The sequence below is a fragment of the Strongylocentrotus purpuratus genome, unplaced genomic scaffold (assembly GCF_000002235.5).
Source record: "Strongylocentrotus purpuratus isolate Spur 01 unplaced genomic scaffold, Spur_5.0 spur5_scaffold_5, whole genome shotgun sequence".
NCBI classification, from domain to species: domain Eukaryota; kingdom Metazoa; phylum Echinodermata; class Echinoidea; order Camarodonta; family Strongylocentrotidae; genus Strongylocentrotus; species Strongylocentrotus purpuratus.
Genome location: NW_022145611.1, coordinates 25,413,216 through 25,434,854, shown reverse-complemented (window position 1 = coordinate 25,434,854; position 21,639 = coordinate 25,413,216). Strand labels below are relative to the sequence as shown.

The following is a 21,639-nucleotide window of genomic DNA, read 5'->3' as shown; positions in this document are numbered from 1 at the left end:
TTTATTTTTTTGCAAGTAAAAAAACAAAGAAACAGTATCATGATTGTTCCCTTATATAATTTTTACTCATTTAGTGGCAAACGATACATATCCCCTGAATCATTCACACGTGTTTTCCCCTTTTTCTATCGTCTGCTTAGACTGGTCAGCGACAATCCGAAGGTCGGGAGGCTCTTCCCTTTCGGCAAGAAAAAGTATCCCTACAAGAAACTCCTGAATGAGAACGAGGTGATCAGTCACGGTGAAAGGTTCATGACCACCCTGGGTCAAGTGGTTGGTGGCCTGGACGACCCGGAGTTCTTGGTTCCGATGCTCCACCAGCTCGCAACCAGGCACTCTGGCTACGGGGTCACGAAAGAACTCTTCCTGGTGAGTTGATTGTACATGTGTTTCATCTAGACTTGAGCATTCGCTTGGGAAATCTTCCGAGAAAGAAATTGCAAAGGTCTGAATGCATCATACGATTAACATAATTTATTGACACTCATGAGGAAATAGGCATCTATTTCAAGGGAGTGACAGTGAATTTAGACTTTTCACTCCCAATGTCTGTTTACCGAAATGTGGTGTTGAAAATAATAGTTTTTGCTCAAGGTATCTGCTCTTGATGATTGAAGCCAAAGAATGACAGAGGAAGACTTGCAATATCCATAAATGGAAATTAAAAAACTAGCTGAAATGAAGAAAAAAAGACACCGATATGAAACGTCGCGGGTATTTGAACTTCACCCTATCTTAACTATATGAAATTGAAAATTTCTTTCTTCATGTTAATTCTATCAGTAATTTGGTCCATATAGTTTATCTCTATTCGATTTTTTACTTCGATTTTTTTTTCACTTTTTACTATTTCCTTTACAGGCTGTCAAGAGTGCCCTAATGTTCACCCTGAAACAAGGCCTAGGCAAGTCAGTCTTCAGCGGAGAAGTCCAGGAGGCATGGGCAGCAGCATATCAGTTCATTGAGGACAGCATGTGTGAGAAGCTGTAGGATACTCATGAATGACAATCAATTAATGTGAGAGTTGCATCACAACAGAGTCAGAACTACAACCAGATACTTCGCACAAAAGTCACGAAACATTAAAAATGTCTATACTGACTGTGTTTCAAGCAGCACATCTACATGTAACTCCCTTTGTGTCCACGTTTTTGAGGCAGTGAGATGAACCAGCAGGTTGTTAGGTAGAAGCCTGTCACACCCCCCCCCCCCCCCCCCACTCAGTGTTATTTAGGGTATGCATATGCGTGTTCCAAGCGACCCCCCCCCCCCCCCCTTTTCAGCAAAAGTCCGGTGTGTAAAGTCAATACGACTCGACCTTTTTCTTTTGTTACGAAAAGGACATTTTGGTAACACGCATGGGGTCCGTTCATTCTCGGAGGGGGGGGGGGGCGGGCTGTCACACCAACAAACAATGTTACTCTTACTATAACTTTTCCATCATTAAATCTTCTCCTTTTTTATTTAGTTATCATATAATCGGGGTGACCTACACCTATTTTTCTACGTTACAGAGGGCTTATGATATATGGCATATTTGAACATTTGAAATGAAAGTATTTTTCTGCCTATTGTGTATATAGCCTAGTCTGAATTTTCAGATTATTATGTATTTCATAATCTAGTTGATAATTAACAATGTTGGTTAATTTGGGCCAAAGCTATTAATCATGTATGTTTACATGTTAATTGATAATACATGTACATATACTAATACTTTACATCTGTGAATAACTTCATATTTTTTTGGTAAATAGAATGTTAAATATATATCTCACAAGTAGATGAGTTAAAGTCTAGTTGTCTGTTTTTTAGTTTATATATTTCTATAATAGGTCAGGTGTATACAAAACAGCAGCAGAATGATAAGATTCTTTATTATATTTCAAGATGTTTTTTTGTTTTCTCTTTTGGTGTTTTGGTCAGTCTTCTTGCCTTTTTTTATACTTGTTCTTGCTGCTTTTTAAGTTTCTTTTTTTTTCGTTCACATTTTATTACATCCTAAATCTATCTAATTTTCTACTTTTTACACTTATTGACCATCTTGGGGGGGGGGGGGGGAATGGTATTTGTTAATTACAATGTGTGTATATTAGTAACTAAAAGTTCAATTTATATGTTTCTCCATAATTATGAATCTGTGTCGATTTGTTGTATGTCTGATCATATAGAGTTATTGATGACATTTCAAAGTACCATTATACCATAGGAAAAAAACGAACTTAAGGCAACCCATATAAATCTTGAATATTCCCAGTGACAATCAATACATGTAAGACATGCATGAGAGTCATCAAAATTGAAATATAAAACATGATCACTCATATCAATTTGCCAAGTGAATAAAATAGACAGTGACAGTTAGTACTTATGACATCAAACAACTGTTTTCTTCCCATTTACTCGATCATGACTCATTTTACTAAGATAATTTACTATAAAATTGTCAACAGCCTAGTCGAAGTCGTCAAATATTACACAAACACATATTATATCTTTCTATATAAAAAAGCAATTTTAATGAGTTCTAAGCCATGTATTTTATCAATCGACAATCGTCAAAACAAAAATATGGAACTGGGCATAATCATGAATCTTTTCAGCCAATCTTTCCTGTATGATACCATTAACATTGATACACATCTATGAATCTTATTGCAAATATACTACTAGTTGGAAAACCTCAACAACCACTTGTTTTAAAATCATAATCTTATATCTTTTAAAAAAGCTTTTTACCAATGTACGTATAAATTAACAATGTTAAGAAGTTTTTATTTTTTTAAAGACAAAAATGATGTGATTTTTCTTTTCAATTTAGTTTTTATTTTTTTAAAGACAAAAGTGATGTGATTTGACTTTTCAAATTAACTTCTCATATTTTGTGATGAAAGGAGACATATTCTTGATAAATACATGCGACAAATGTTTATTCATATTTATCAAAATGTTTGTACAGGACTTTTTATTTTCTTAAATATCCCTCTAGTGCTCTGTATATTTTGGAAGAAAAAGAGGCATATTTGTGTTCATTACTGTTTATCCAGCAAAAACAAACTGAAATGTAGTCAACTCTGTGTGGAATAATAATGACCTTAATAAACCTTAATTTAACCTCATGAACTGCATGAATATGAATGTTATGAATACGTGTACATTACAAAAATATATTATGACTATCATGAAAATTCAATGTGTAAATATAAGGCATATCTGAATACATACATTACAATCTTCAGTTTTTTTTTGTCCTAACGAATCATACAAATGGCATCCATAGTGGATATTTGTAGTTATACTTTATGAATTCATGATATTTTCACAGGCCAATGTTATTTTATATATCATTATAAGATAATTTGATGGTTATCTTGATGTTATAATAAATTTAATTAGGTCACACAAAGTTATTGCAAAGTGCAACTTACCAAAAGTCAACGCTTTTTTACAAAACTTGTCGATGAGTTGATGCTAATATTGTGTAGCTAATATATAATCTACCTAATGTAACTTCTCTTTAAAAATGATAAGAAGGCAGAGACCCATTCATCAAATGGAGTATATTTGATGTAAAATGTATTATGATGTACAACCATTTTATTACCTCGTTTCAAAGATGTCCAGTTTAATCCTACTTGTATAATATAGTATAGTATACTTGTGTTATATAACTACAATAGAAATCATATATTTATACATGGCTATTGTGAGAGTTGAATTGGAATATTATATTTGTAATTTAAACTTCTGAAATCACAGCTTTTAATTGTTTGTGTTTATATCACTTTTGATCATTTTAATCATGCACCAATAACTACAACGTACTCTCATACACAGCTTTAGTTGAGATTAAATTCTTGTGGTGAAAAGGGTAACAAAAGAATTGGAATTTGATTATTTTGTTCACTTGTTCATTTGTTTCTGAACCACATAATCTAAATTAATATCATTCAGTCATAAACACAACCGTTAAATCCTCTCTTAGCAAAATAGTTCCCAAAATCCAAATGAGTCCGTAAATCTGAAAATAAAATTCATCTCTTTTCCTTTTAGGAAGTATCTTCTAATTCATTATACACAATACAAAAATCATAGTCACTACATCCTACTTTTTGTGCCCAATTTCTGATTTCTATGCATACTAGAATAACAGAAAATACTCTTTTTTTCTACATCTGCAATGTTTAAATCAAGCACCTGCCCTTGTAATGGGTTACTTGCGGATATTTACTGAAATGCAAGAAAATATATACATAAAACTATAACTGCATAATAATATATGTGAAACTACTCACTACAAATGATCCTGATTATAGTTAAACCCAAATACATACACCACAAACTGAATACACATTATTATTCAAGAAATGCTACTATTCGTCCAACAAAAATATATACATATTTCATTTCCCCACACATGATTTATCATGACCACTTACACACTATATAAATACAATATTTTTTTCACCATGCCCACATGAATTTTATCACAGATTGCTTGAGGTTGGCTACATCATTTCAGTACTGAGAGTATGGATATTAAATAAGTGGTAACTATCACTAGAAAGACATGGACAGATGGAATAAATTATACTCAAATACAAAATGTAATGGAAGCATTTTCATGCTAAGAGTTGGCAAATAATTAGCACCAATGACCTATGCAAACTCCTAACATGAGATACGTTTCAACTGGAAACATTAAATCAAGTCTGTTAGGAAGAAAGTCATTGAATGTCATTCATATTGTTTTGTCAGGGGAACATCACGTTATGCAGGTGGTGTGCATTGTGATTTTACAGAATAGTTCAGTTAATCCTCAGTTAGGTAAAAAATAAACATTAAAAATAAATAAGAAGTAAATCGTAAATCATGTAAAGATGGATCAGTCTAGGAATCATAGAATAAAGGCATGTAATACACACCTGACCAAAAATAACCAAACACTAATATTTCTTTGTATTTCCAAGATTTCCTCTAATAACAATTTTATTAGAGGATGGGGCAAGTTTTATCCCTAGTTATCTGGATGGATAAGGCTGCATTCTCCTGGCTGAACACTAGCACTATACATGTGGGACAAATATTAATTATGTCCATGATGGCAGAATTTGGCAAACTAAAATAATTATTTAAATAATTCTACATATTAAATGAGTTGTTTTGAGATAGTAATGAAAATAAAAACATAAGCACACACAAACATGCATAGAAATTGAAGTCCAACACAAGGGTAATATTTACAATTTATCTAAAAGATATTCTGAGAAACATCTGGCCAACAACAACAACAAAATGAACAAGAATACCAAAGAGAATGAGAACATCAACTTAATTTTTTCCAAAATCTTACAAATTTAGGGTGATTGGATCTTGAGCATTTCAAGAATTTAAGTTCCCAGATTGACTCGAACTGATTGAAAGTAAAGGAGTTTGAAGCTTGGTTGCAACAGCAGAAAATAAAACTATCCCAACAAGCACAATGCAGAAGTTGAGAAGTATCTGTCCAAACAGCAGGACTTTACTCTTTTTGTGGTTAGGGCATACCAGAGGAAGAGAGCTTGATAACAATAATAATAATAATAATACTCAGTTTTTATATAGCGCTTATTACAATCACTAAGCGCTTCCAAACTTGGAGATTATTACCCCGGCTTTAGCTGTGCTGCCATTGATAGCTACATGAAACAATGTAATACTGTACGAAAGAGGATTACCGCTACTGTCTTAAGCCAGAACCATGTGTTAAGGTCAGATTATAGAGGGCACTGAGACTTCAAAAATTATTCATAGACAACATTCTGTGTAAATAATACTTCCCTCTTATAAAAACAAATAGTACATCATCAAAAAGAAAACAGCTCATGCAAAGGATACAAAGGAACAAAAGGAATACAAAGTATGTAGCAGACTTAAAGTCTAACATCTACAGTCCCACACACATTACATGTGATGCACACAACATCCCACTGAATACAGCAAGGCAAAGTATATACAAATAAATCTATAAATATAAATTATCAAAGCAAGCCAAGGAGATTGAATATTTTACCAGCACCATTAAAATATACAGTTTTAAAAAACCCATACAAAGGGCTAAATCAACTACACAGCATGAATATATACAATTATACAATTCTTCAGAAACTAAACAAAAATAACAAGAAGAAAGACTCAAAGTATCCAAACAGGTTTTAATTGAGCTACTGAGAAAAAGATTCACTTATAACACAAAAGCCCACTTCATGTATACCAACTAACAATTGGAGTATTTTATGACCAATCTTCAAGTCTCACATGATTGAAGTTTATTTTTCTTGTCTAGTCCTTGATTAATACAAAATTGACTATTTATTTCATAAAAACTACATGATTTTCCATAAAAATTGCATAAAATTTGCATCACTGATTAAGCACAATAAAAATTGGGAGCACATAATTTACATGTTAGTTGATACATGCACATAATATAAAAATAAATCTATAAACATCTCCTAATTCAATTAAACCTCTTTGATAGACGGTGTCATAGGTCAAAGTCAACTCATGGTTGTAAAGAAGCGTAAAGACAAACACTATAATACTAGCACCTACATGATATTGAACATCAATATGCAATAAAGGCCAAATGGCCATCTATACTAATATTCATTGAGTAACTTAAGCAAAATTAAAATTATATATAATTTGCGTATTCTGGACTGCATTTCGGTCAAAATTTGTCTTCAGATATATACTTTACCCAACAGGATGCAAGAATGGCACTACTTAATAAATATTTGACGAAGTAATTGTGAAGTAAAAATAGGAGACAGCATCTCTTGCGGGGTTACATTTTTTTTAACATCTAGACCCTGTTTCACAAAACTTGTCACCAATAACAAGTTACACTAAAGCTACAAAATCAATGCATTAGATTGGCTGTGAGCACAATATCTCTTTAATATAATAGCTTTGTGAAACAGGGTCCATCTCCAAGATGCAAGTGATGGCTAGTACTGGTCATATGATTTGAAGAAGACATAGTGGTGATGGATGATAAGTGTCGACTAGAATTCCCAGGTTGAGAGCCAATGAAGGCCAGCCATCTGGCTTCCTGGTTTGTCTGCTAATGGTCCAACCATCCCGTAGGAGAGCGGATAAAACAGGTAGAAGCTGCAAGTGGTATCAAAGACAGAGACAATCAGTCAATCACAAGGATATTAGTCTCTGGCAATCATATCTACCATCTAGTTGTAATGGTTGTTTATCAAATCATCCTACTAAAAAGTAAAGATGATATACTACTGTATATTCAATATATACGGTGTGTGAGCATTGAATTTCAAGAAAGCAATCCATGTGGTAAATTAACCATCTCATATTTTGAAGAAAAAAACATGAAGTGATTACAATATGCATTGTGCTTATATTAAGTGAATATCTTTTAAAATACTGGATACAATTGTAAAGGTCTACAGCATTCAATTACTTGGTTCTTGTTTTCGCCATAAAACTCGAAAGATTGTTAGAAGGTGATGTTTGTGTTCGTTTGTTTGTGGTTTTATGCTTATTTTTGTAGCTTTAGTTTTTGTTTCAAGAGATTCTATATTAGTGTAGCCTACCTGTGAATGACAACAGCAAGGAGGATCACCACTCCACTTTGATGAAGGTGAGGAAAGCGACCTCCTAGCTTCAGCTCAAGCACCTTCAGGACATGGTCCAGGAAGATTCCTGTACAAGAAAACAATCATTTCTCATCTTTTCCATTTCACTGATCATTGATACAACTACATAATGGATAAAACAGAATCACTACCCCTTAACCACATTCCTTAACCACTATGCCCACCCCCTACTCTGCATCTCTGCATATCAAGCTGAACAATGAAAAAGAAGAGACAGCTCATATTTTAATACATCTGTATGGTACCCCGTGTTATAACATGTAATGCCTTAGTTACTTAACTACTTTTTTGTTTCTTCCATTTTTCCACACACACCATGTCATTCCAATTAGTTCTGCCATAAAAGTCCCTCTGAGTTGAACTTTTCATCTCTGTAAATATAGAAGTAAGATCAGACCTTTTCCTAAAGCCTTCCTTTAATATCCATGTGAATAAGCCCCGATTCTATTCTATTCAACAGGTACTTTTTAATGAATAATGGTATCATGAATGTACCAGAGAGTTAAATATATGTAATATACACATGTTTGCTTATAAGCTCAATAGAACACAAGTTCATCAAAGGGACTAGGTACATGGGATAACAGCCTCACCCAAGGGCAAACATGCACTGCTGTGGAATAACTTAAACCTAGACGTTCCCATTATAAAGGCCACTGTTCTATTCACTAATAAAGTCAGACCCCCTCATCTGAGAATCGTTCTCATCTAATGAATGAACCCCTCTTACCTGTAATCATACTATTAAAGACCATGGCAGGGAAGTAATGATGGAAGTAGAGAACTCGTCCCATCAGATAGAACGGCAAGTAGTGAAGTCCCCAACCGAGGAGCAACCAACCACATGAAGGATACACATTGGCAGCAGAGTCTGAATGATGATCAATAGTTAGATTGAACTGGTTATATGCTCTTCTCCCAAAGGTACAAAACTGATTGTCATTTGTCATTTTTCATTTATAGTGTAACTGAACAACTGCTAATCAAATAGAGATTTACTCTACCTCCAAAAGAAAAATCAAAAAAGATAAGGATTATAGAAAGAAAACAGGAAACAGTATTTTTTAGTCCATCTCTTTCAGAATTTTCTTTTTGAAAAACCTAGAAATACATAAACCTAGCAACTAAGCATACCAGGATTGTTAAAAAAAAAAAAAAAAAAAAAAATTAAATTAAATTTTTTATATTTTTATTCCATTTAAAATGTATTGATATTATCCACCGAAAGTGAATCATGTCCATTTAAATATCAAACAGTCTCTTGAGAAAAGAGAAACCCTCTCACACAAATAAGCAGGCTTTAACCATATCAATGTAATACCAAGTGTATGTTAATATGAGTAATATTAGGGAGAATCACACCTTGTATCTGTGGTGACAGCTCACAGCCCCTCTGCATCATAAAGAGCCAGCCCACTGCTGCCAGACAGAATATGGCTAGTACAACTAGGTTGCCCCACCAGATCACTGGATTGCCCAGGAGGTACACCCTGTACTCAGTTTCATTAGTCCCAGAAAACCGCTGCCCCTGAAAATTGAAAAATAGAATCACTGTTTGACTTGGAATAGATATTTGTGGGAAGAATCGGGAGCCTCTACGAATCATTCTGTCTGGTATGATTTATTCGCTATGCATGCAAAAACATGATTATATTAACAATAATTTGTAATTTATAAAGCACTTGTCCTTTAGTTACAAAGCCCTGGATAATATTATTACCTTGACTGAAGCAGAGCATCTTTAAGGAGGTCAAGTGTTCAACAAAATTCTTCCTGCTGGGTATCTATTGACCTGGCAAATCTAGATTAACATCTTGCCAAAGGACATTAGTGCCATGGCAGGGATTCAAACCATTTACCATGTGGTCCATAGTCTGAAGAAGTATTCATTAAATGAGGAGATCTCCATTGCATTTCACTTTAATAACACTTATTTTTAAAATGTTCCCTGTTTTTTCCAACAACTTTGTTAGGTTTATAATTATGGTATTACTCTCGGGAGCCTACAAACAACAAGCTTTGCTTTTACCTTAAGCACATTCATATCACAATTTCCAAATTATCTCAGTCCATAATTAAGAAGTAACCAAAAGTGATTCATTATCTCATATACCAATGTTCATTCAAAATACATATGCATCATCATCACATTTCTTGTAAACAAAACTGACTATGTGTAATATGGAATGTGAAATTAGAAAGTAAACCAAACTGGTATATGCACATTTTTTTTACTTACACAAGTATATATGCACCAGCACAACAAGAACAACAATTTAAAATGTGGAAATGTGGAATAACAGGATATGTTAAAGTCTCCACATATACACACACAACCAGTGCGTTTATCTTCATCACCTTGAAGCAGCACTTACACTGGAAGAAGAAGAAGAAATAACAACAATAGTCACGTTTGTATAGTGCTTAATACTCTGTTTCTAAGTGCTTTAAGTCATAATCACTATAATGATAACTATGATGATAAAAATTAATTGTAATTTACCCTGTAGTTGATGGGCCACTGCCAAGGCTCTGATGTTATCTCACCTTCCTTGGGTTTGAGGTTGCTGTTACCCTGAAAATGCAATAAAACTGCATGTTAACCCCCTGACTACTGGTTTCTCTCATAGCCATAGCCTTTAACACAGGGGCCACCTGGTTCCAGTAGACAATGGATTTCATATTATTCTTGTCTAGCTCATCAATTTAATATAGGAATATTTAAATCAGTAATAACAATAATAGCATTGACTCAGAAAGAATAAGACAAGAACTGATTTTGGGTATGCCTGAAATAAAAAGAATAACAGGAATGGTTCCTTGAGGGATTTATAAAGGACAAAGCACAAATTTGTGACGAATAATTAAACATACCGGTACTAAAGGCACAGTGGTAAAATAGACAGTCCTCTTCACTCTCAGGCACAGGCTCATTGGTTCAAATCTATTCCTGATGCTTAGATGAGATCTTTGTCTGTGGTTGCCTTCTTACAAATGTATGATCATGGGCACAGTAAAGATGTGACATTCCTGATCACACTCTGTCCATTGTTAAGGACTGCTAGAGTAAAACCAGGTCACCATGTGCCAAGGGATGCAGTTTCATTATGCACCTTACAGTACATGTCAATGATATTAATATCATAATTATACTATTGAATACTATTTTAAAGACATGTTTAACACAACCACAAGCAATGCAATCTCTATCACAGAGACAATCCTTAATGCATAACAACAGGCATTCATTGAAAGATAAAGATTAAATTCTAATAACTCACTGAGGCCATGACCAAGTGAGCCTCTAAGAATCTTTCCAGAAATGATGGCACAAATAGGCTTATGTTCATGTTGGGAACTGTAAAGACAACATGAAAAAAATAAGACATCTATCTGTTATTAAAATTCAAGGAAATGTCAAAAAATTGAAAGGGTACAGAGAAAATAACTCCAATACCGGTACTCCATATTGGTAATTTACATGTATTATCTATACAGTTGGGGTGATACTTTTCATTTTAAACATTTTTTTTTTAAACACAATTTCTTGACTACCCGCAAGGAGGCCGTTAATCTTATTGACATTGCAACACAGCATGTATTTCATTTTCCTTCACTTCCCACATAAAACTAAATTACCATGAGTGACCAATGACTGATATGGCATTGTAAACATCAGCGGTGTACATGTAGCATGGGTCCAGCCGGTGATGGGGCAACCTCATCAATTAAACGGGGTGGAGGGGGAGATGCACCGGTTTTACTCAGCAAATCGATTTGGATGAGGGTGTGGAAGGGGCCCTATCCTTTTCTCATTCTTTTCCTCGTCTCTCTTCCCGTTTCTCTTGTTCTCTCTTCTATATATCTTAGGGAGAGGGGGGGGGGGGGGCTGGATAATAGTTATTTAAGATTAGCTAAAAATAAATGCTACTAAATTATTATATAATCACTAAGCCCTACATGATTCAGTCTCTCTCTTTTTCGTAACATAGAGTAACCGTATCGAGTAATGAATTAAATCATAAACAATAAACTCACGTTTCTCGTTGACGTGATCCTCTACATTCCACAGGGTTCTCACATCTCTGATGTAAGGATTGCAGGTGACTTCCAGCTGTTCCCATCCCCTGCAACATAATCAACATCGATGGCAAGATGATTGTTCAGTTCTACAAGACATGATCTCTAGAACATTGTGCTACAGTCAACTTGCTACACTAACCCAACTGCTAACTTCAACTTAAGACCAAACATAACTGAAACCATAATCACATGTCTTTAATGAAATAAAGTGTATGGCAAATGAACCTGAAGCAAATGTTGAGTAACTGATTGTTGTGAAACACTTTATCCCACAGTCCTTGGGCTTCATAAACACTTGCCCAGTAGCTCTGGGCAAGTCAAACAAACTCTCTCCCTGCCATTATTTTCTTTTTACTTTCAAATATTATTTCACAAAAATTATGGAATGACTCTACCAAATAATCATGTAATTGTAAATAACCCCATTGTATTCATTTGTTTTGTGACCCACATCATATTCAACTCATTGACTACCAAATTTTCTAATTTCATATAGGCTAAATATAGGAACTACCTAGATACAGTTATTAATGATTTAAATGTAGTAATCTCCATTCCTTTTCTTTTTGTGTATTGTTTCTATGTTATATTTGCAGATATATCTATCGTAATATAAATATCCATCCAATGACCTAAATATCCTACAGGACTTTCATGGAGATGATTCAAGAAAGACAACAGGGCATATTGCTTTTATCTCATTAATTATTATGTAAACTATGTGCGATATACTACAATATCCATTTTATGACAATCCTAAATTGCAGTCCTTATCACAATTCAAAGTAAAGAAGAAACAGAGAGATAATTACTTAATTTATTCAAATCCAAATACTGACCATTTAGGGAGTGTCTTTGAGTGTGAGAATAAGGCACATCCATTGATCTGATGAACAAGTTTGAGTTTGGTCTTCACCACTTTGACCAGGTCTCCTTCTCTGCCTCCTACGATCTCAACCCTCCACACATCATTCACATCACCCGTACCATTCTGTGACAAAAGGACAACAAATCAACATAAGTGATTGATCAGCAGTATTCAGTGATATACAAAGAGTACACAATGGAAATCAGATTTGATTGATGGCTTAGAACTACATTTTGATTTAATCTAGAATGGTCTGAGTACTAGTTTGGGCACGAATGGACACTCCAGCTACTGTATAAATGTTACATTTAGGAGGGTTTTATTCTGTGGATATCAAAAAAATTGTTTTAGGGTCATGAATTTAACAACATGAGAAAAGGAGCTTGCAGTGCATGTGCCAACGTGTATTGCTAAACTAACAACTTACAAAAATGTCTGTGTCCCTGTCATAAAAAAATATCTGTACACGAAAACATCAGCTTATCCAGCATTAAAAGCATTTAAGCATTTAAATTAAAAGCAAAAGATTTCAAGGTCTCTGTAAATAGCCCTTCCATTTGAGCCCTCCTTTCAACACATATTAGAACATTTTTCACTTGCTATGTGAAGTCCTGTTCTGACCCTAGATGCTGTCATAGAGAATCTCACCTCTCCGTAGCAAGTAACCTGTTGATGTCGACTGGACAGTGGGGCTGGTAGCGGATGACTGTGAAGATTTCTCTTAGTTCTGCGGATAAGAAATATATAAATCAAGACATGTATAAAATGTAGAGGTACATCTTTATGTAAATGTAGTTGCCATTACAAACATCACTGGACACCAAAGTGAGCATAAGTCAATCTAACTGTATGGCTACATTAGTGCGTTAGCTCTCTCTAGACTTCCAGTCTGGAATTAGTCTGAACTCATCCCTCCTCTCGAATCAGGTTGAGAAGTCTGCACTGGTTATGGATCAAAGTGATAATGATACTCTTCATATTAGGTTTTAGGTCTGGGGTCGTTTCACAAAACTTTTCATCAGTGACAAATGACAGTTTTTGTTATAAGCTACTGAAATCCTTGCTTCCGATTAGTTATCAGCAGATTTGTCACTGATTTTTGTCATTTTTTATTGAAAAAAGGCTTTCTGTAATGCCCCCCTGTGCTGAGTCTGTACTCGATTTTCTTCTACCCCATAATATGAAACAAGTTACTTACGCAGTGTGTTCCAGTCTGATGAGATCACCATGTTTGACGTACTCTATGGATGTATCATTCGGGTCAGGGTTGACATTAAACTTCTTCACCAACCATTCATTGTTGACATCCTTGTGAGTATACGCCGTCACCTTGAAAGCAAAATCACGTAATAATCATGACAATAATGATAGTAAAGGTTATATTGATAATACTAATAATGATAAAAACAGTAATGAAAAAGATAATGATAACAATGATAATAAAAGTGGCAACAATGTTGACGATAATAATGAAGACTATTATGAAAATAATGACAATATTGAGATTTAAAATAATGTTAAAAGTTATAGATTCTTTTGTTTATTGTCAAGGGCTAAAAGTCAGATGAAGAGAAGTGAGATATGGCCCTTATTCTTGCACTATGAAATATTTTTATCCTTTATCTAATAACAGATTTGTGCTGCAATTCTAATGGATCCTATAAACCGTGGGTGATTAACCCGATGAAATAGAGGACCTTAACAGTAGAATATATACCTGTTGCTGCATCGCACCAGAACCTTCAGGGTAGAGGTGATGATGGGAGTGAAGTAGCCCCCCTGAAGATCGATGGTTCTTCAATGTGATGAGAGATCCATAGGCTATAGCTACACAGGAGGAATACAGAAGTGATGCATTAGAAATATCCATATGGGCTAGTTCACATACGCTATATTTTCATATTTTAACTTCATAGTGCCACGGACCAGCCCAAGCATGCTGGCTCATTAGTATAAACAACAATTGGTTGAATAAATTCCTGATTGTTTTAACATAGCCTGTATTAAAAGAAAATGAAAAGAATCACAATAAACAAAGAAAATACTTGACAGGCAAGTTTTTACCTTCTGGCATAGCTGCATTGTGAAGTTTATTTCCTATGAGTTTAGCTTGGAATGCTGAGCTGTAGAAACCATCTCCATTGCCACTGTGATTAAGCAAATATCCATGTTGTTAAGTTTCTCATTTAGTAAAATGATGTTATAGTCTCTCCCCTTCAAAATGGCAAAATGGCGACATCAGGCCACTTCATATTGTCATGAATATCATTTTCACTTTCTGCAATGCTTCCCCAAAATGACAAAGCTTAAAGGAAAATGAACCCATCTCCTGGTGCTACCATTTAATATTTGTTGGCATCTGTTCTCTGATGACTGACCAAGTGGCCTGTTCCTAAAATAACTAAGGCCTGTAACATTCATACCTTTACTTGTGTTTACTCGTGACACACATCATGCATCTAAAATGGATATATTTCCAAATATGAATACAAGTGCCCTCAACCATACCCCCTTCCCACAAACATATATACCATGAAACCATGCAGGTAATTAATGCATAACTTTACTCGGAGCCTTTCCGTGATCTGCACAAGGCTGCACACAATATCATGCCCAATTTTGTCTTTTGCTGACTTCAAAATCTATCACTGCATCAGGATTTACTTACCTTTGATTTAACACTTGGAAGTGCACTGCAAAGAAAGCTGTGTAGATGATTGCAGGCAGGCATATCAAACACACTATTCTCGCCAAGAGGTGGTACAACAGTGTCATCTGTATAAAAAAAAGAAGTTGCTTCAATTCATCTACCCTCTACTACTACTGGTCTCTAACATTCACCTTGATGAGGCATAATACTCTTGCATCTTCTTTTAATGACTCCTTCCAAGTTTTGGGAGTTCTGATCCAGGATTATGAGTCAGCCACCGGAAAATGTATAGTTTTTAAACTGCTTTAAACTGTACTACCGGTAACCACATGTCCATAACATTTCAATCTACCCATCGTTATCTCTTGAAAGACCTTTTGTCAATTCTTCATTCTTCTTGCAGTCATGTAGAGAGGTCTCACACATGCACCTGGTCATCCTGATCTCAGTATTTTCAACACACTGTACACCGGATGGCTTCATCGCCCAAGTTGCCTTCACAAATTCAAAGTTTATGCTATACACATGCCTTTATTTGATTTTCGGATGCTCATGTCCTATTGTTCTTGCATGCACATACAGGAATACATATATGTAGCACTCCATAGCACTCTTGAGCAAATGAAAGTGTGTTTTAAGACAGATATATACATGTAGATATCCATGTTCATACTCTCCCTCCCTTCTCTTTTTTTCTCTCTCCCATTTCTCTTTTCAAGGAAATGCACGTAGATACCAAGACTCTAGCTTATGTGGTGTGTAGCTACATGGTTGCATAGGTCTCCCCATCAAATGGCAAATAAAAGAGAAAAGACAGAGAAAAAGAGAGGAAGAAGGTTGGCATGAAAAGAAAATGACACAAACCTGTGTTCTGGTGCATTTTATTCATCTGATAAATCTGGTTACCCCCCCCCCCCCCCCCCATCCCCATGCCACTATGATGGATTAACTCATGCAACACCACCAATGTCCAGGATTATCTGCTTACCTTTGTAAGATTCAAGTCCCCAAGGAGTTTCCATAGGTCCAAAGCTGTGGTTGCCCCAGCAAGAAGGATGACAAACAGTCCAACCCATTTGACACTGCCAACATTCAAATAATCATTTTGTTCATTGACTTAACTTTATATAATTGTAAGTGACCATTTGTATCTCCCATGTATTCCATATCTTAATGATGTCTACTGAGTACTGACTAAACACTGATATCAAACAGGATCCTTTTAAAATTGACACAAAATATACATGAGTTAGCTTCCAACGTAATTTTTTTTTCTTCATTAAAATTCAAACTGTACATGACAAACACACAATTTTAAAGACTTTAAAGCTAGAGATGGTTTAACTTAAAAAAGATGTTAAATGACACTGCTCACTATTTTTCTCCAATATATATTCCTTAGATTTGCAATCAAAACGAGAAAAAAGCGTTGAGCCCTGCTAAAAAAAGAAAATCGTGCCTTAGGACAATTATACAACCTTTGGTTTTTGACCCAAAGGGAGCACAATTTACATAATCAAGATTTTATTGCCTGAAACTTACTGAATGCACATCATGCAAGGTGTAAACAGTACTGTGGTGCAGCAGAGGAGAACTCCATAAGCTATTATCAACATTTTTTTAACACAAAATATCTGACACAACCATCAGTACATAAATTTCAAGATTTGAAGATTCCATACCTGAAAGAACATGCCAGTAAGACTCCAGTAACAGCCATCCAGACCCACCACCTTGGACTAAACGGGTTCGACTGACAGGATTGGAACTTAACAAGAGAGAAGACCGAGGCACTGATAAATACCATGAGGATAGGATCTAGGAGGATGTACTGGGACAGTGTCAGGCATCCACAGTCTAAGAAAAACAAGGACAGCCAACAGAAAATAAAGAAAGGTGCAAAATCTGGACCTCTTGTTTACACAGCACTTGTCATGGGTTAGCAGAGTTTAGCAAGACAGACTATCAGGTAACTAGATTAGCTTTTGGGTGCTTGGGAAGGCAAGGCATTTCTAGACTTGCATATAACTTTTCTTTAGAATTTGAGAATATAGTGTTTGTATGTACACAGGTAAATGAAGGAATAACCCAGTGTTCTAGTGTGGGACAAAATAGATCCCTGAACATAGTAAGATCGACCTTGTAGCCTCTCTTATGAGACAATTGGGAATTGCCTACCTTTGAAGAAAGTATACTGAAGTAATAAACTTGTGGAATTTCCATTTTTTTTCCCCAAAAGCACAGACTGAATTATGTATGGTTACAATACAAGATCTCACAATGAGATTATGTTGGAAAAGGATAAATGTTATTCTATAACAATACCCCAAGATATAAGATAGGCAAAAAGTGTCACTTTATACCTCTGATTCTAAATAAGTTGAACTTATATATCTTCCTTCAAAATAGACTTACCGAATAGAATTAGTGAGGATGCGATTATTGCTGCAGGAATCGACTTGGTCATTTCTTCCACGGTTAGGTAGGTCAGAGGTATGATGAGTGCCCCAAGGGTGGTGCAAAACTAAACAAAGAAAAATGCTTGAATTATGTTACTGATCTAAATTTTGAAATAGACATGAAGAGTTTAATTATGAACCATTCAAATAATAATTTTAAAGGTGCATTATAATCAATATCCTATAGTATATTTATTGCCCCTCTCTCTTTTTTTCTCTTTCATTCTCTCTCTCTCTCTCTCTCTCTGTCTCCTCCTCTCTTTTTCACTAACTCACTCACTCACTCTTCCTTCTTCCAAACTACACAATTTTACGATATCTTTCATACACTGTTTAGAAATACCTTTTGTAATCAAAGATCTCACAAAATTCACACACATACTCACAGCTCTCATGCCATAGTACTCGGTGTCGCCATACTTGTCTCCTGGCTTGTCGAAAGGAAAGGAGCCATCGTATCCAGTCAGGTAACCTGCAAGGCCTATCAACATCTTACCCAGCGGCGGGTGCACATCAAAGAAGAATGTGCGATTGATGTAGAAGCTCCCCATCTTTCCAAAATGAGTTTCATCCCAGCTGAAATAAGATTTAAGACTTTGATAGCAACATTCAATCAAGGTGGATTTTAACACAAACTCTAGGGCATGTACCAGCAGATTTAAATTGCCACCACTATTGACCCCATCATTCATGATGCCAATGTGAGGAACATACATATGAATTTGTATGCATCCCATTAGACCCTGCTATTTTTGTGTACTTTATTCCTTTGGTTTCCTTTTTAATGTCCAACTTCAGTTGTTCATTCTTGCGGTTAGCTGTGATGAGAGCAAGGCAAAAAAGCATCAGTATGTCTATTTTCAATGCTATTCTATTCATTTTTGTTCATTCTATTTTCATACAAGGCTATAGAGTATAGACCAGGGATTTAAAAGACATACAATGTATTTACTTACTTAAATGGATAGTTATAGAAGCTTGTGAATGCAGACTTAATCCTCCATAACTAGTTCCAGTTTCTGTCATCATTTTAAATTGGCTTGATCAACACCGGATGGGTCATCATCAAATTGAAAGCTTATTTCACTTTTCTTTTCTTTTATTTTGCATTTAATCCTTCTCTTTTTACTTTAAAAAAAATAAACATTAAACATTCTGGAAATAAGAAGGCAACAACCCCTCCCCCCCCCCCCCCCAAAAAAAAAAACACAACAACAACAACAGCAGCAACAACAAAACAAACGCACATGCCATGCCCACCAGCACTACTATAGATCTAGGTCTAGTATAAATAATATTATTGTTAGTCATTCAACAATATTTTACTTTTAAATAAATCTAACAGGGTCTATCGGATTCCTTAGGATAATTCAAAACAAGGAAAAGTCATACCTGTTCTCATCATAATGTAAAAGATGCGTTTTCTCCTTCTCTAGTACTAGTCAGGGACAAGATTTGATTATTGAATAGAAGTCAATGAACAAAGAATAGGGTAGCCTTAAGGGCTCTCTCGAAATGTTTTTTTAATGATATTATTCGAGAGAGCCTTAAACGGCTCCCATACCCCTGCACGGAGAGGCATGTAAACAAAACTCAAAAGTGGTCCAAAATCACACTTTCGCGCACCCGACCAATATTGGACAGTGGCTTTGATAAATTTTGTCCGAGTTTTGGTCTTAATTAGCGCTTTAATTTCAAAATCGGATCTAAAAATAACAAAATAAGAGCAATTTTCTTACCAGACCGATACAGCTCAGCTCCCTTTTCACGTGTACCGTGTGAATTCACGATGTCTACACAATGGTGATGACCTCTGACTAGCACTTCGTAAATGTGCTGCTTCCGTATAATGCGCTGAATAACACTCATACAGCGCATTATACGGAAGCAGCACAATTTACCCACAATTACGGAAGTGCCAGTCAGAGGTCATCACCATTGTGTAGACATCGTGAATTCACACGGTACACGTGAAAAGGGAGCTGAGCTGTATCGGTCTGGTAAGAAAATTGCTCTTATTTTGTTATTTTTAGATCCGATTTTGAAATTAAAGCGCTAATTAAGACCAAAACTCGGACAAAATTTATCAAAGCCACTGTCCAATATTGGTCGGGTGCGCGAAAGTGTGATTTTGGACCACTTTTGAGTTTTGTTTACATGCCTCTCCGTGCAGGGGTATGGGAGCCGTTTAAGGCTCTCTCGAATAATATCATTAAAAAAACATTTCGAGAGAGCCCTTAAGGCTAGAATAGGGTTTTTATAAGTTTTGGCAATTAAGTTTTAGAATTTACTATAATTTCAGACCGTATACCTATACCTATATATCTTTTTAATTTGGCAGTGATGCTAGTTACCAGATGTGACCAGGTTCTCGAAGTTTGTAGAATCTTGTAGCTAGCGCCATTAACGATATGATACTTATTGGCACAGCATAAATGATCTTGTTTCCTCTCAGCAGCGCTGATGTCGGCGTTACAGGCTGGTAACTACACGAATCCGTACGTGTGGGACTGGACTGAGAGTCTGCTTTTCCTCTACCACTTCCGTTGGATTGGTCTTGCATTTTAGCCATCTTCTTCCCTTCATATGTGTCCTTTTGATAATCTTCATGGCATGGTTTGAAGGCTTGTTTCGCTTGTTTTGGATCTACCGTAGATTTCTTGAAAATATCTGAAGACATGACGTTGATTGGTACTAAGTTTTTGCCTACTTGTCAGCTTCTTATCAAGAGAGGGCGGAAATGCTCTGTTTTGATGGTACTGCATAGAGATATATACTTAATAAGGCATGTGGTACTGTCATCTATCTAACATTTAAAAAAAATAAGTTTTAGGTTTCAATTCTCCAATTTCATCACAAATATGATGAAGAGGATATATATTTTTTTAAACATATTTTCCTCAAATAAGGTTTGACCTTCTAGTTCAATTAAATCGTCATTATTCAAAATGCTATTCCATCTGTATCTCTCTTCTGTTTTAACCCGTTGACTACTGAATTATCTAATTCCCATAGGCTTAATACAGGGAGCACCCGGTTCCAGTAAGCAATGGGTTAACATAATTATTCTTTCATAATCTATCAATGCTTTCAGAAGATTCCGATAAAAAGAAGGTAACGTGAATTTCACTGTATCTCTCCAATAATTGCAATAAAATATTAGATTCCCTCCCATCGGTCTCATTAAATATTTAAAGTATTGTTTCCATTTGATAGCATGAGTTCCTATTACAAGCCTTTTTATCCACCTTATTCTTTGTGCTTTTACAAATAACCTAAGATTCATCATTAGCTCTCCATGCTGATAATCTAAAATCATTGTATTTCTTTTAATTTTATATTTACCTCTCCACAAGAAATCAAAACATTAAACTTCAATTTCTTTAAATACCCACTCTGGAACTGGCATTAGTGATGTTACATGTACTAAATTTAGAATATCCATATACTTTCATCAATTGAATTTTACCCATTAAAGTTAAATCACGCTGTTTCCACCACGTCAATATTTTTAAATATTGTTTAATATTTCCTTTTAATTCATTTTTCCTTGATATCTACATGTACTGACAAATAAACACCTAATATTTTAACAACATCTACGAGCTTCCCAAACTGAAACGTATGAGTACACACCTTTGGGCCCAGGGGCAGAATGTATGTCTTATCTTTAATCTTGAACTCCTATCTTAAAAGAGCGTTATTTCATCCGCTTACAATATTTGCTTCAATTATGTATTTCCCAAACAAATTCCTTTTACCAACGGAATATTTCTAATTTGTTCTTTAAACTCTGCTTCCCTCATCTTTAAAACATATAGTCTCTTTCATTTAATAAACTATTATTGAACTTCCAATGTTCCGGTCCACTTTCATAACCGATATTCCACGATGTAAGAAACACTCTTGTCA

At 35.2% G+C, this 21,639-nt stretch overlaps 2 protein-coding genes across 6 annotated transcripts in view; one reads left to right on the top strand and one right to left on the bottom strand.

Moving 5' to 3' along the window:
* The window catches only part of LOC763287, a 38,517-nt gene extending 37,305 nt beyond the window's left edge, over positions 1–1,212 (top strand). For all 5 annotated transcript variants that reach the window (XM_011672535.2, XM_011672534.2, XM_011672532.2 and 2 more), the window contains 2 exons: positions 141–369; positions 862–1,212. In XM_011672535.2, the coding sequence (XP_011670837.2) occupies positions 141–369; positions 862–990 (358 nt within the window). In that variant the 3' untranslated portion in view covers positions 991–1,212. The remainder of the gene's footprint in view (positions 1–140; positions 370–861) is intronic.
* A 2,351-nt stretch (positions 1,213–3,563) lies between these two features.
* On the bottom strand, positions 3,564–20,469 carry LOC580971 (protein O-mannosyl-transferase 2). Its single transcript, XM_780996.5, has 18 exons — positions 20,082–20,469; positions 18,114–18,303; positions 17,684–17,792; positions 16,951–17,125; positions 16,257–16,350; positions 15,287–15,393; positions 14,683–14,765; positions 14,336–14,445; positions 13,817–13,947; positions 13,267–13,345; positions 12,590–12,741; positions 11,706–11,794; positions 10,949–11,025; positions 10,171–10,242; positions 9,030–9,195; positions 8,398–8,538; positions 7,605–7,713; positions 3,564–7,155 (listed from the first exon to the last, which is right to left on the bottom strand). Exons 1-18 carry the CDS (start codon positions 20,405–20,407, stop codon positions 7,050–7,052), a joined length of 2,316 nt encoding a protein of 771 aa, XP_786089.4. The 5' UTR covers positions 20,408–20,469; the 3' UTR covers positions 3,564–7,049.
* Positions 20,470–21,639: the final 1,170 nt, after the last annotated feature.

Excerpts from the sequence above, each read along its gene's own strand:
- LOC580971 (XM_780996.5), bottom strand. The coding sequence starts at position 20,407 with ATGTCTTCAGATATTTTCAAGAAATCTACGGTAGATCCAAAACAAGCG. Across the intron at positions 18,304-20,081 it reads CGAGAACCTGGTCACATCTG|CTGGGATGAAACTCATTTTG; the intron begins GTAACTAGCATC and ends ATCTTATTTCAG. Across the intron at positions 7,714-8,397 it reads CTTTAATAGTATGATTACAG|GAATCTTCCTGGACCATGTC; the intron begins GTAAGAGGGGTT and ends TTTCTTGTACAG.